The sequence below is a fragment of the Manis pentadactyla genome, chromosome 1 (genome assembly GCF_030020395.1).
Source record: "Manis pentadactyla isolate mManPen7 chromosome 1, mManPen7.hap1, whole genome shotgun sequence".
In the NCBI taxonomy this organism is placed as follows: Eukaryota; Metazoa; Chordata; class Mammalia; order Pholidota; family Manidae; genus Manis; species Manis pentadactyla.
The window spans coordinates 210,588,460-210,603,876 of record NC_080019.1 but is presented as its reverse complement, the minus strand read 5'-3'; the positions used below and the strand labels follow the sequence as shown (position 1 = coordinate 210,603,876).

The 15,417-nt window shown below is 46.0% G+C and overlaps 1 protein-coding gene across 1 annotated transcript; it reads left to right on the top strand.

Annotated features, from left to right (window-relative positions):
* The first annotated feature begins 7,806 nt into the window (after positions 1–7,806).
* BHLHE40 (basic helix-loop-helix family member e40) lies at positions 7,807–13,560 on the top strand. Its single transcript, XM_036877858.2, has 5 exons — positions 7,807–8,205; positions 8,376–8,445; positions 8,721–8,828; positions 9,802–9,925; positions 11,238–13,560. The coding sequence occupies exons 1-5, from the start codon at positions 8,126–8,128 to the stop codon at positions 12,092–12,094; spliced, it is 1,239 nt and encodes a 412-aa protein (XP_036733753.2). The 5' UTR covers positions 7,807–8,125; the 3' UTR covers positions 12,095–13,560.
* The last annotated feature ends 1,857 nt before the right edge of the window (positions 13,561–15,417 follow it).

The following is a 15,417-nucleotide window of genomic DNA, read 5'->3' as shown; positions in this document are numbered from 1 at the left end:
AAAAAGCTGGCGAAGATTTGGAGAAAGGAGAACCCTCCTACACTGTTTGTAGGAATGTAAATCAGTTCAACCATTGTGAAAGCAATATGAAGTTTCCTCAAAAACCTAAAAATAGAAATACCATTTGACCCAGTCATTCCACTCTTAGGAATTTACCCTAAGAATGCAGGATCCCAGTTTCAAAAAGATATTTGCACCCCTATGTTTATCGCAGCACTATTTACAATAACCAAGATACAGACGCAACCTAAGTGTCCATCAGTAGATGAATGGATAAAGAAGATATGGTACATATACATAATGGAATATTATTTAACCATAAGAAAAAAACAAATCCTACCATTTGCAACAGCATGGATGGAGCTAGAGGGTATTATGCTCAATGAAATAAGCCAGGTGGAGAAAGACAAGTACCAAATGATTACAGTCATCTGTGGAGTGTAACAACAAAGCAAAACTGAAGGAACAGAACAGCAGCAAACTCACAGACTCCAAGAAGGGACTAGTGGTTACCAAAGGGAAGGGGCTGGGGAGGTTGGGTGGGGAAGGAAGGAGCAGGGGATTAAGGGGCATTGTAATTAGCACTCACCATATAGGTAGGGGAAGGCAGTATAGCAACGAGAAGACAAGTAATGACTTTATAGCATCTTATAACGCTGATGGACAGTGACTGCAATGGAGGGAGGAATTGATAATGTGGGTGAATGCTGAAACCACAATGTTGCTCAAGTAAAACCTTTATAAGATTGTATATCAATGATACCTTAATGAAAAAATAATAATAATTTTTTAAAAGATACAGGTTGAAAGCATAGGATAGAGGAAAATATATCATGCAAACACTAAGCAAAGAAAAGCAAGAGTGATTACATCAATAGCAAATAAAATAGACTCATAATAAGAATACCACTGGAGGAAAAAAGGAAAATTTTTAATGATAAGAATAAAATCATCAGGAAGACCTATCAATCCTAAATGTGCATGTAACTAAGAACAGAGTTCCAAATGCATAAAACAAAAATTCACATAAAATGGACAAAACTACAATCATAGCTGCAGAGATTTTAACATTCCTATCTCAGAAATTATAGGAAAATAGATGAGAATCAGTAGAGTGATATATTTGAACAGCATTGTCAACGAGCTTTACCCAGTTGACTTGGTAAAATATTACTCCTGATAACTACAGAATACACATTCTTTTCAAACCCACAGGGAACATTCATCAAGATAGGCTACATGCCACACAATGAAAGATGTCATAAGAAATGTCAAAGAATTAAAGTCTAATAGATTGTATCTTCTGACCCAATTGTAATAAATTAGAAACCAACATAAAGATACGTGGCATTACACACCTATTTGGACAAGCTAAAATAAAAAACAATGACAATACCAAATGCTGTCAGAGATATGGAGAAATGATCTCTCTCATAGATTGCAACTATGAACATAAAATGGTACAACTACTCTGACAAATTATCAGTTTCTTATAAAACTAAACATACATTATTATATGACCCAGGAATTAAAGTCCTGGGCATTTATCCCAGAGAAGAAAACTTATGTCCACACAAAAATGTGTGGAAAAATGTTCATAGTAGGTTTCTCTCTTATAGCATAAAATCGGCACTAAAATGTCCTTCAATGAGTGAATGGTAATCAAATTGTGGCCCATCTACATCATGGACTACCACTCATCAATAACAAAGAAACTTACTATCGATGCACACAACCACTTGAATGGATGTCAAGAGAATTATGCTGAGTGGAAAAAAAACTTAATCTCATAAAGTTGTATACTATATGATTCCATTTATATAACATCCTTGAAATGATAATGTTATAGTGATGGAGACCCTATCAGTGATTACCAGACAGTAGGGACTGAGAAGGAATGAGAATGAGTACGACTGTAAAGGGGTAGCACGAGGGGCGAGGGGACTTTGGAGTGACAGGAGTTTTGCACCTTGATTGCGGTGGTAGTTACACTTATCTACATATGTGATAAAATTGCATAGAACTATATCTGCAAGTGAGTGTCTGTAAAACTGGTGAAATCATAAAGTTGTCTGTGGATTGTACCCATGTTAATTTCCTTGTTTTACAATCCTGTAAGATGTTGCCATTGGGGAAAACTGAGTGAAGGATACATAGAACTTCTTGATGTTATTTTTGTAACTTCCTGTGATTCTACAGTTATTTCAAAAGAAGAAGAAAAGGGTTATTTGGAAAATTCACAAATATTTGGAAATTAAACAATATCCTTCTAAATAATACATGAATCAAAGAAAAATCACAAAAAGTAGTTAGAACACGTTATGCCTCAGAAGATCGGAGACTGACGAAAATTAGGCTTGGGGTGGATTAATGATTGTGCATTGAGCACTGACTCCCCTATACAGAATTTTATTGTTGTTAACAACCATTTGATCAATAAATATGAGAGATGCCCTCACAACAACAACAACAAAAAAAAGTACACACTTCCAATTGTAAAATAAATAAGTAACCAGGATGTAATGTATAGCATAAGGAATATAGTCAAAATACTGTAACAACTTGGTATGGTGATAGCTGGTACCTAGAATTACCATGTATATAAATGTTGAATCACTATGTTGTACACCTGAAACTAATGTAATGTAATACTGTGTGTCAACTACCCTTCAATAAAAAATAATTATCTACAAAAAAAAAAAAAGTAGTTAGAACATATCTTCATCTGCATATGAAAAATACAAGTACTAAATATCGTGGGATGCTGTGCAAGCAGTGCTTAGAAGAAAATGTTTAACTTTAAATACTAATAAGAAGAAAGGTTTAAAATTAATTATATTACCTTGTATCATAAGCAACTAGAAAAAGCAGAGCAAGTTAAATCCACAATAACTAGAAGAAGGGAATAAGAAAAATTAAGAGAGAAAACTGATGAAATTATAAGATGAACAAATAGAGAAAATCAACAAAATCAAAACTTGGATATTTGTAAAGATTGATATAACTGACAAGTCTCTTAGCAAGATGATCAAGAAAACAAGAAAGAAAGAAAACAGAAATTAACAAAAATTTAAAAAGGAGCAAAAAGGGTCTATCACTAGAGATTATACAGACATTAAGAGGATAAGACCTTATACCAATAAATTGATAAATCTGAACAAAATAGACAACTTCCTTGAATAACAGAAATTACAAAAACTGATAGAACAAATAAAAAATTTAAATAGTCTGATATCTATTAAAGAAAATGTATTCATACTAAAAAACCTTCCCTCAAAGAAAACTTCAGGACCAGGGATATTCTCTTACTATTTAAGAAAGAAATAGTACCAATCCTGCACAAGTTCTTTTAGAAAAGAAAAGAAATACTTTCCAAGTTGTTTCATGAGGCCAGCATTAATCGTACACTAAAACCTGCCAAATATTACAAGAAAATAAAAACTACAAATATATACCCTTCACAATCATAGACACAAAAATCCTTAACAAATATTAGCAAATGAAATCTAGCAATAAAAATAAGAATAATATATTGATCAAGATAGACTTATCTCAAGAATTCAAGGCTGGTTTAACCCAGGGAAAACACTATTATCTATTATATGGACAGAATAAAAAGAAAACTGTATGATTGTCTCAGTGGATGCAGAAAAAGCGTTTGACAAATTCAGTGTCCTCTCATCCTAAACTTTCTCAGCATTGAATGAAGAAACTATGTCTCACCACCAGCAAATAATGTTACATGTATTGATGAAACTGAATATTTTACTCCTACCATTGAGCATAAGGTAAGGATATCTTGAATGGAGATATCTATACTGTTGAATTCAACTAGGACCAGCTGCCTTATTTAACATTTTTATAAGTGATTTGGAAGATCTTCAAGTGTGCAGATGCTATTGATTTCTTTCTGGTGGGGACAAGCCAAAATTACACTATCTCTAGTGTAGAGCCTTTTTTCAAATTGTAGGTCAGGATTTGTTGGTAGGTTGTAAAATCAATTTAGCAAGTAAAGACTACAATATTTTTAAAAATGGAATTGACTAAATTAGACTAGAAAATATTAGAATGCTTACATCAAGGAACATTGTTTTGTAAAATTTTGTCTGAAATACATTAGGCTAGCTTCTTCCCAAATGGTTTAGGTTTTCCTTTTAGTGAGCAATGGTTATTCAGGAGTACAAGAGAGAGGTAGCAGCAGTGGTTTATCACTATAGCCCAACGGAGCCTTGGCTTAACTATATTTAAACATAGTTAAGGTGTGTGTGTGTGTTTGTGTGTGTGTGTGTGTGTGTGTGGAGCATTGATGTAAAATACGTTTTTTACTGTGAGCTGTGATAAAAAATGTTGAGCCGCCATAAATAGGCAGAAAGTGATGATACCTGAGCAAGAAAGGTGTGAGTCCTTGCAGAGGGCTGTGGACTCTAACTTCCTGCACAAGAAGGGTCTGGGGAACAGAAGAGAATCTTTCCAATGCACAGCATCAGACCACCAAAATGCTAAGCCCCACTGGGAAAGGAAAGAAAAACCCTATCTCTTGTACTTCCTTGTACAAAAGTAGGGTCTCAGTAGACTTAGAAGAGACAGAGAAGAGGGCTAAAAAATGTCAGGATTACGCAGTGCAGCTGTTCCGTGCTACATTGCACAACTCTAGAGGGCACTCTCACACAGACTGAAATGTGAATGGCTCCCCCTGGAGTGGAACAGTGCACAGCCCATACAACCCTACAAGATAGACAAAAGTATAGTGATTAAGAGCACAAATTTCGGAGCCCAACAAATCTGGGGTCTAGTTCTAGATCTGATCTGAGGTTCTATAACCTGGGGCAGGTTATTTAACCTCCCTGAGTCTCAGTTTCCTCAAGAGGACACATTATAAATCTCTAGGACCTAGTTCAGAGCCTGGCACATAGTGATTCTCAATAAATATGTGTTAAAGGAATGTAAAAATGAGCTAATATATGTGGCATTACAGGTGGTGGGGAGGAGAAAATGAATATTTACAAGTTTTTACACAGTCTAAAGATTAGCATACACACAGCAAGCATTAAACAGATATGGACAAAAGATGACAGACAAATATTAAGAGTCTCCAGGATAGATAGATGCAGACTGGAAAGGATTTATTTGGTTTAAATTAATAAAAAGTGATCCAAACCTATTGAGAGAAGAAAAAAAAACAGATTAAAAACCATATAAATTGTGATTATGGTGTAACTTTGACAAGGTGGGGATAACTCGTGAAACTTGGAAGTACATTTGGAAATCAAAAGTAGGAAATGCATCCATTTCGTTATTTCCGGTTGTACGTCAGGTAAGGGCAAAAAGTATTGATAACTTCAAGGCACTCTAAAAATCAAATGTAGCCGGGAGCCATGGAATCTGCAATGTTTGGGTTCACTCCTGGCAGCACTCGCGACAGCTGAGCGCATGGGCTCCTTCCTCCCCCAGTGCTTATTTCCTGGTGGAACAGTGGTTTTGCCGCAGTCATGACAACCCCTCATCCTTGTTAATGTCGCACAATGGAGCAGGTCACCCTCGATCGAAAGCACAAAGCCAGGACAGGCTCCAGTCCCCCTCCGGGGCAGTCATTCCCTCCCGAGAAGTGTCAGCCCACAAAAGCCAGAAGTACAATCCGGGAGGGAGGGATCGCTGAGCCCACAAGTGAGGTCACGCCAGTTAACAGTTAGAAAAGGAGGCATTTCTCACACTTGCTAATGAGTTTGACGCTTTAGAAACATAAACAGGAAGTGAGATCTCCAAAGCGACTTGAAGGAAACCCACTCCCAAGCTGGTCAACGTGTGAATCCCAGCTCCTCGGTTGTCAAGGACACTGCCCTTTAAGGCTGACCTCCCCAAACCGCTCCGGAGGCTAGCCTTCACCCAGTGCCGGCAGTGACCCCATTTTTGCAATCCTTCCCACAGCCAGGTCACTCAGCAGCGGGGTGACTGACCCGAGGCGCGGTGGGAAAGGCTCACAGTCATTTCTCAACTCCCCGAACTTGCAGGGCAGGGCAGCGCAGAGGTCAGTGAAATCCCCAGCCAGGCCTTATTTTAGTCATGAATTTCCACTGGCTCCCTCCTCTGACTGTATCAGCGCTGCTCACACCGCGGGTTTGGAGTTTCAGCTGTTTTCCCTGCTCCAGGCTGAGTTAGAAGGTCACAGAGTCCGGACTTTTCCGGGGGAGGTCGGCGGGGGCCTCCGGCGGCCTAAGGAAGATTGCGGAGATCTGGGGTAGCTCTAAGAGGCATTTCGGCCCCAGGCTAGGTGCAGTGGGTTAGCTTCTCTCCTTCCTCCTCTACCCAGGTATTAAAAAAACAAAAAACAAACAAACAAAAAAAAACGAATCTTTTTTTTTTTCCTGTTAGCCAGTGGCACCGATATAATTTCCCAGGGCTGCCTCCCCCCTATCGCCCAATTTATCCTTTTCCCAAGGGTCCCTGTAAATTACAGGGCAGGATCTGCGCTTGACTCCCCACAGTGACTGTAGCAACAGGGCACAAAGCCTGGCACAGAGCAGGGGGTTCAACAAATGTGCGTGGACTGAATGTTAATATTTCACTGGTGGGCGGATAGTTTTTTCTAGTCTCTCCCTTGCCTCCTCTTTGGTGCAGACCACAAACAGCGCCGCGGAAGTCTGGCAGGTCGGGAGACGGCCGACCCCGCTAGGCACACCGGGTCTCGGTCCCCAGGCCAGTGCAGAGGAGACCGCAGTCGGCGGCGCTGCGGCCCGAGCCCGGCCACGTGAAGCGTCACGCCCCGAGCTGCTGCAGGGCAGGCGCCGCCGCCGCGGTTGTGTAACGTTGCACCCGGAGGGGAGGCGACCCGGGAGCCTCTGCTCCGGAGCGGGCAAAGGAGGGAGGGAACGCAGGGCACCGCGCCCGGTATCTTTCTGAGCTTGACTAGTCGAGAGGGCGGGGGGCACTGGGGCATCCAGTGGGGTGAGCAAGTGGGTGCCCGCCGGCCTGCAGGCTGTGCCCAGAAGCGGAGCTCCCGGGGAGCAGAGGGCCAGCAGCGCACACCCTCGGCGGTCAGGTGCGCGCAGCGTGCTCGGCGGCGGCCTCGGCTGCCCCTACGCTTGGCTGCCAGCCCGCTTCCCATGGGGTGACATCCGCCCCGCCTCTCGGCCCCTCCCCACGGCGGGCAATTCCTGGACGCGGGGCTGCGGGGTGGGGGCAGGGAAGCCGGGACGGAACGAAACAGCAGCCCCTGGGGAAGGCTGGGGTGGTGGGGGGGGCGGCGACTCCCTCCGCTGCGCGCCGGTTCCTCGGAGCGGGCCGGGCGGGGGAGGAGGAAGAGGGCTGGGCTGGAGCGAGCGAGGGGATATTCCTCTCCCGGCTTGAGTCAGACGCGGGCGGATCCGTCCTCCCCCGTTCCCTCCCAGGAGACGGGAACTTACTTCATTTCCCTGGGGCAGGTTCGCCCACGTTACCAACTCCCCCCACCCCCCTCCGGCTCTCCGGCCCCTTCCAGCTTCCGCGTCCCCCACCCGGCTGGGCCGGACCCAGGCGCTGCCACCCCCTCTTCGGGGAAAGGCAGCCGCAGCCGCAGACACCTGGGGGCCGGGGCTGGGGGTGGGGGCTCCCTCGCGACCACGGGAGCGTTGTCCAACACGTGAGGCTCATGTGATGAAGCCGGGGGAGGGCGGGCAGGTCGCTCCTTCCCTCCCTGGCAGCGACCAGACGTGCCTGGAGTCACAGGGTAGAACACGTAGCTCCAACCCACCCACTCGCTCCCATTTAACCCAGCCCGCAGCCTCTCCATTACTCTCCGTCTTCCCCCCACCCCCCTCCGCCCTAGCAGCACCCCCCCGCCGCGCTCCCTCCCGCCTCCCCGCCCGCCCCACTTCTCATTCACTTGGCTCTCACGGCGCAGACGGCGCAGGGAGCACTCACCGGCAGTCTGTGCGCAGAGCGGAGCCAGAGGCCGCGGGGACACCATGCACGCCCCCAACTGAAGCCGCACCTCAAAGCCGCCCCTCCCGGCAGCCCAGCGGATTTCAGAGACCTCAGACTCAGAGGAACCCCTGCTGACAGACTCTTCGAAGCCACTTGCAGGACAGTCCTCACACCGACGTTCCGCTGCTGCAGACAAGAGCGCACAGTGGCCCCGACTCGCCGCGCCATGGAGCGGATCCCCAGCGCGCAACCGCCCCCCGCCTGCCTGCCCAAAGCGCCAGGACTGGAGCCCGGAGACCTACCAGGGTAAGTTGCCATCCTTCGGCCCCTTCAAGCCTGAACTCCAGCCCTGCGTTCTGCGCTGTTGTCTGTCAACTCCGAGCAGCTCGAGGCGCATCCGGGGATTCTTGCCCGCCGGGCTCCCGCGGCCAGCAAGCTCTCTAATTCACTACCCTTCCCGGCCCTTCTCCCTGCAGGATGGATTTTGCCCACATGTACCAAGTGTACAAGTCGAAGCGGGGAATGAAGCGGAGCGAGGACAGCAAGGTAAGAAGGAGCATGGTGCCCCTGGGGACCCTAGTCCCTCGAACGCGCAGAGTTTGTAAGAAAAGTTTTCTCACTTTGAGGTTGGTGATGGGGGGTGGGGGTATGCGAGGTGTGGGCTCCGTGCCTCTACTGAGTGGCTTGCAGAAATCCAGAAGGTGATTCTGGGTGTGACTCTGCTCCGTTGCCCCGTCTCCTATCGCACTGCGGGGTGGGGAAGAGAAGGGCTTCTCACCCCACTTCCGCAGGCGCCCACCGCCTCGCCGTGCTTTTTGTAGGAGACCTACAAACTGCCGCACCGGCTCATCGAGAAAAAGCGACGTGACCGGATTAACGAGTGCATCGCCCAGCTGAAGGATCTCCTACCAGAACATCTCAAACTTACAGTAAGTGAGAAACTGGCCCTTCTCCAAAACAGCTCCTTGTCCAGAGGGCGGCCGGGGGTCACTCGCCACCTACAGGCCCCGCTGAAAACTGCAGACCAGATGGCCGGATGGGAGTTGGCGGGTGGTTCTGTTCTGGGGTACCCTTCCCCAATCCTGGGATTTTCTGACAACCTCATGCAAATGAAGGGAGAGCCAGTTGGACTTCTCCAGTTTGGCTCCAACACCAACTGAAATTCCTTTTCAAGAGTTTAAGACTTTCCTTTCTGGTGATTTTCAGGGTTCTCTAGTTTTCCTGACTTGAGCAAACCAAGAAACACGCAGATTTTATTTAACGCTCCCCCTGGCCCCCGCCTTTAAATAAGGCGACTTGTTTTGGTGTGTGATTTTCTTTTCTCTTCTTTTCTTTTTTTTATGTCCTGTCCTTTCTGGGCAGTAGCCAACAGCTAGTACTAGCTTTGCAGCCTTTAGTTGGGGAGAGAGGAAAAAAATTTATTTGAGGAGGAAGAAAAAGGCCTGGGTGAGCTGGAAGTTAGGAAAGAGTGTCCAAAAAAGAAGCTAGGGGAAGCCTCTTGGCTGCCAGACACAGTAGAAGTCCCTATCAGGTTGATACCACTGCAGAGAAATGTTATCTCTGGATTCCCCTGAGTTAAGGTCAGCAGCCGCTGCTAGAGAAATGTATCTGTCAGACCTTTATCCTGAGATAGCTGCCACTTCCAAAATGCCCTCAAAGACAGACGATACTCATTAAAAAATTTTTAATCACGCATATATATACATAATACATATATGTATATATATATATATATATATGTATATATTTAAACATGATCTACAAACTTAAAACTATATTTAGCCAACCAGGAAAGGCTATTTCATTTTTATTTTTCTTTAGGGACATTTCTCTTTGCTAATAAGTGTCCCAGGGTAGGAGTTCTCAGAAGTCGCTGCTGACTAAGGCTTTTTTTTATTCCAGACTTTGGGTCACTTGGAAAAAGCTGTGGTTCTTGAGCTTACCTTGAAGCATGTGAAAGCGCTAACAAACCTAATTGATCAGCAGCAGCAGAAAATCATTGCCCTGCAGAGCGGTTTACAAGCTGGTGAGTGCCCTAGTCTGGCTGTCATCTCTAAAGAGTTCTAGCACAGAGAGCCAGTGTGCTCAACATCTGGCGTAGGAAACATTACTGCAACAAATTGCTTATGCACAGTCGTTGGGGGAAATGCTGTTTTATCTTTCCTGAAAGGTCAGACTTTTCACTAGGAATGCTACTGTGTGCCACCTGGCATGAATACGTATTTGTCAAATGATAAAATATTTCTGTGGCATTTTCGTTGAAGGGTTTCTGGGCTCTGGGAGATTCCCGCCCCTCCCGTTTAAAATGCCACCTATAATTTGCACCGTGGGTGTTTTACAGTAGGTCTTCTTTAGCCCTCTTTCACTGGAGACTCAATCACTGGTATGCCCCAGTGTTCTGCTGTTTCTCCACCTTATCGCTGGGTGTGTGATATGATCCTGGCAGGCTGACAGCAGGAGTTTTTCCTGCATTTCATGTGGTTCCCTGAATAGCCACTAGGTATCTTGGTGAATTGCACAATCTAATGAAACCAGTGAAGTTTCATCATTCATTTACTGACTTCCAAAGAATCATAATCACCTTCTAACCTCCTAGTTTCACCCCTTCCAAATGATCCTGTACAGATGGGGGAGAAAATCTTCTACCCACCCCCTAATTCCATTTTTCTCTACCCTCCTTTCTACGGCTAGTAAAATGAGGATCACAAAAACCTAGCAAGTGCTTTCCCAGTGTCCTCTTGAAAATAGGAAAATTGTCCTACCTAATTCCTGGGGGAGTCATGCATAGAATGCAAGTAAAAGGCTTAGAAGAAGCCTTTACATTTAAAAATTACAGCATGATTGCGTCTTTTTTAAGTCTTTGAACATAAGCTTAGTTCCAGTGACGTTCCTTCATTCTTTATCTCATTTTATGACCATCTGGTCTCTGTCCAATCTTGCTACAGTAACATTGATATTCTGTAAACTGACTCTGTAAATAGGATGCTCATTGCTGTGTCACTTAAAATGAAAACTCAGGAACAACCTATAAATTGAACAAGAGGGGAAATAGTCCATCTCTATTAATTGTGGTCTTTTTCAATGACTATATATTAATGCAGTCATTACAAATCATATTTTATCTCTGGGTTGTAGAATTATAGATTATTTTTATTCTATTTATACTTCTCAGTGTAATCCAAATTTTCTCTGACCATATTACTTCTGGAGTTAAGAACACAAACTGGCAAATGCTATTATGTTAACAAAAAGGAAAGTTCCTGGTCTTTGGAGTATAGGTGTCCAGGTGAACCACAGGGCTTTCTGAAATGTCTTCCTTTGGATCTTTGTTGGTCCAGGTGAGCTGTCGGGGAGAAATGTTGAAGCAGGTCAAGAGATGTTCTGCTCAGGTTTCCAGACATGTGCCCGGGAGGTGCTTCAGTACCTGGCCAAGCATGAGAATACTCGGGATCTGAGGTCTTCCCAGCTTGTCACCCACCTCCACCGTGTGGTCTCGGAGCTGCTGCAGGGTGGTACCCCCAGGAAGCCCTCAGACCCAGCTCCCAAAGCAATGGACTTCAAGGAGAAACCCAGCTCCATGGCCAAGGGTTCTGAAGGCCCTGGGAAAAACTGTGTGCCTGTCATCCAGCGGACTTTTGCTCACTCCAGTGGGGAACAGAGTGGCAGTGACACAGACACAGACAGCGGCTACGGAGGAGAGTCAGAGAAGGGCGAATTGCGTGGCGAGCAGCTGTACTTCAAAAGCGATCGTGGACGCAGGTTCACCATGGGAGAAAGGATCGGTGCTATTAAGCAAGAATCTGAAGAACCCCCCACTAAAAAGAGCAGAATGCAGCTCTCAGATGATGAAAGCCACTACTCGAGCAGTGACCTGATCAGCTCCCCGTTCCTGGGCCCACACCCACACCAGCCTCCCTTTTGCCTGCCCTTCTATCTGATCCCACCATCAGCAACAGCCTACTTGCCCATGCTGGAGAAGTGCTGGTATCCCACCTCCGTGCCAGTGTTATACCCGGGCCTCAACGCTTCTGCGGCAGCCCTCACCAGCTTCATGAACCCAGACAAGCTCCCAGGCCCCTTGCTCATGCCCCAGAGACTCCCTTCTCCTTTGCCAGCCCATCCGGCCATCGACTCTTCTGCCCTACTCCAAGCTCTGAAGCAGATCCCCCCTTTAAACTTAGAAACCAAAGACTAAACTCCTAGGGGGTCCTGCTTCTCTGCTTTCCTTCCTCCCTACTTCCAAAAAGAAAAAGAAAAAGCATGAGTGCAGCAAGATTGTTCCAGTGTGTATGATGAGATAATCTGAAGCATGGAGAGAAGATTTGGGGTGTGTGTGTGTGTGTGTGTGTGTGTGTGTGTGTGTGTACACGCATGTGCATCATGTGTTGGTAATAGGACATTACAGCTCCTTTTGGTGTAGGGAAGACATGAAGGATTACCTGACATCAGGAGATATAGGGGGGATTGTAGCAGACCTCTGGGCTTTTCCCCACCTAGAAAATAGCCCCCTCTGATACAAATCAGCTGGATTTTCAAAAGCTTCAAAGTCTTGGTCTGTGAGTCAGTCTTCCCTTTGGGAGCCGGGGCTGTGGCTTTGAGAAAAAGGTACTTTCAAAAGAGGGCTTTCCAGAGTGCAGTTCCCAGCCAGCTCCGATGACCCCACCCTTCTCCCTTTTATTGTCGCCGTGACTCACCATACAGAGAGAGGGCAGCCAGACTTAGCTTTCTGCAAAGTGGTGAGGTAGCAGACACAGGCATAGCAGGGTGGTGGTTTGGGGAGATTTCCGCAGGCCTGTACCCGGTCCCTGCCTCAGATGAATAAAGAGAATGTAGTTCTCTACTCAGGCTTTTGTAGTGACTAGCTTACTGAGGACCTGAAAGGGCCCCCTGGTACAAACTGAGCTGCCAGGGAATGAGGGAGGAGCCCCTGGGGCCTCTGGCACCTGTTTCTAGGTCTCACCTAGAAAGTCTTGCCATCCAGGGAACCAAACCAAGGTCTTGAGAGATGCAGGTGCCTAAGTTCGAGCACCCCAAAGTGCAAAAGCTGAGTAACACCTTCAACAAGCAGAGGTAGGCTCGGTTTTTGGTTGTAGTCTAAAACTCCTTTTAACCAAGCTTAGCTTCTTCAGGGCCTAACCAACCCTTGGCACCGCAAGATCCTTTCGCAGGCTAATTCCCCTCAAGCGACGGCATATGGAGTGTCCTTATTGCTAAAAAAGGATTCTGTCTCCTTCAAAGAAGTTGTATTTTTGGCCCAGAGTACTTGTTTCCTGACTTGTCCAGCTAGCCCTGCACCAGCTTTTCAAAATGCACTATGCTTGATGCCGATCGTGTTTTAACTTTTTCTTTTCCCGTTTTTATTTTGGTATAAAGTTGTTGCCTTTATTTGTAAAACTGTTCTAAATATATATTATATAAATATATTGAAAAGGAAAATGTTTCAGATGTTTATTTGTATAATTACTTGATCAACAAAGTGAGAAAAATGAATGTATTCCTGCTTTTGAAGAGAAGAATTTTTTTCTCTAGGGAGAGGTACAGTGTTTATATTTTGGAGCCTTCCTGAAGGTGTGAAATTGTAAATATTTTTATCGATGAGTCAATGTTAAGTAGATGTTTTAAAATAATTAATAAAATAATCCTTTTCCTGTGGAAGAGAAAGATGGTCTCCTGGATTTTTTAAAATAACTTGTGTGATGCAGCTCTTGCCCTCCCCCTTGGCTAAAGGCAATAACTAGTTAATCTTGGTGTCAGTTCATCAGCTTCTCATGTGCCTTGTATTCAGTCAGACAGAATCAGCTTAGTCACTTTATAAGGTTAGTATCTGTTTAAAATTTTTTTAACGAACCCATGCCAGAGGCTCACAATCACCCTATGCCTCTTTCCAGAATTAAGAAAAAAAGTGCATTTCCTCTCACCCAAGTCTGCTTTTGTCATGGTCCTGAGAACTTGCCAGAAAATCAAAGGCTGCAATCGTGGGCCTGAGTGTCTGGGGAGCTCCCTGAACAGGTGGGCACATTGAGAAAAGGTTTAATGGATTACTATGCAGTAATAATGGATGCTGGGGATAGCACCTCTTTGCCAAGGCAGTCTAACTTTTGAGTTTGCAAGGTCGAATGGATATGCCATATCCTGTCTTACTGCTGCAGAAGGCAACATTCCATAATTATTTTCTACATCCTTCCTGGACTTCCTCTCATTGGGTGTGTTTATGCGTGAATGGGTATTGCTGTTCCTTACTCAAGAGCTCATAGGAAGAAAAAAATTCTGTGGGAAATGGCCCGATCGAGTATTTTTGCCTCTCCCCTTCTCTGCATCAGAGGTGCCCTGATGTTTCCTGACAGCCAGTGCCCGGCTCGGCTTGCCATGCTCCAGATCACAAAGCATCCGAATCTTCCAGAACCCTCTGGTTGTCGGCAGCCCAGGCAGGGAACTTGCCCCCAGGGAGTTCTCAGCCAGGCAGAGGCTCCACCTGCCTGTCATGACTGTTTGCTTCAAATGTCACCTTCCCTGTTTCCTGATGAGCCAGCAGGCAAGAGTGAGCATTGCCTGCCTGGCTTGTGTGAGCTGCAGAATTCATAGTCTAAAAGGCACAGTTGCCCCTAGGCAGCACGGTGTCATGGAGAAGCCATGGAACTGGAGTCGGAGATGAACTGGTAGGCTGATCACTGAACTGGTGGTCCATCTAATTTCCCCTTCTACGCCTGTGGACTAGGTAAATAAGGATCCTAAGCTCTTCTTCTCACATGTCCTACATCAGGCAGACGGCAACTATAAGGGCCACTTGCTCCCAGCTTTTTAAGGCCTGCGCCTCCACATCTCCCGCTTACTATGCCCCCTGGGTTGCTCCATGAATTACTAGGTTTTTCTGGCCAGACTTTTTCAGTAAAAACCTAAAGAGTTTTTCAGGTTTACCCTACGGATGGAGCCCCGGGGTTAAAATCAAGGCCACACTCCTTTTTTGTACACCCCTCTTTCCTTCCTGGGCCGTGACTCGGGGAGTAGCTGTGGGGACAGAAGGAAGTGGTTGGAGCAACCTGAACTAAAAAAAGGTTTGAGGGTTCAACACATAGTCAACCCAGAATCCCCCTGCTGGAGTTTGCTCCTACTAAACACCCCAAAAAGAGGCAACTGTCCCTGGGCCTCCTTTTCTGCTTCTAGTTTGCCCTTGACCTTCCTTCTAGCCCAGTTGCAGCAGGTTCCAAGCCGCTCTGAGGAGGCAGAGGAGGGGCCTGCACCCCAGCCTTTTGCCCATTTGGGACAAAGAGGATCTCTGTTTAGAAGGGGTGTGCGCGAGCGTGAGGGGTGAAGCACTGGCTTTGGGGCCGAGGAGAGGTGGCAGGAGGCCGGGAGCGGAGGCTTGGGATCTGGCCGCCTACAGACAGGGCGTGATCCTCCGGGCCTGCCGGGATGGTCTCACCCAGCGCTGACCTGCCTCGCCTGTTGACACAACGTCACGTTTCCGACTGCAGCCCTTTCATGTGCGGCCCGCGGCTAAATGCGGCTGCCGGTTCCTGG

Excerpts from the sequence above, each read along its gene's own strand:
- BHLHE40 (XM_036877858.2), top strand. The coding sequence starts at position 8,126 with ATGGAGCGGATCCCCAGCGCGCAACCGCCCCCCGCCTGCCTGCCCAAA. Across the intron at positions 8,206-8,375 it reads GAGCCCGGAGACCTACCAGG|GATGGATTTTGCCCACATGT; the intron begins GTAAGTTGCCAT and ends TTCTCCCTGCAG. Across the intron at positions 8,446-8,720 it reads AGCGGAGCGAGGACAGCAAG|GAGACCTACAAACTGCCGCA; the intron begins GTAAGAAGGAGC and ends TGCTTTTTGTAG.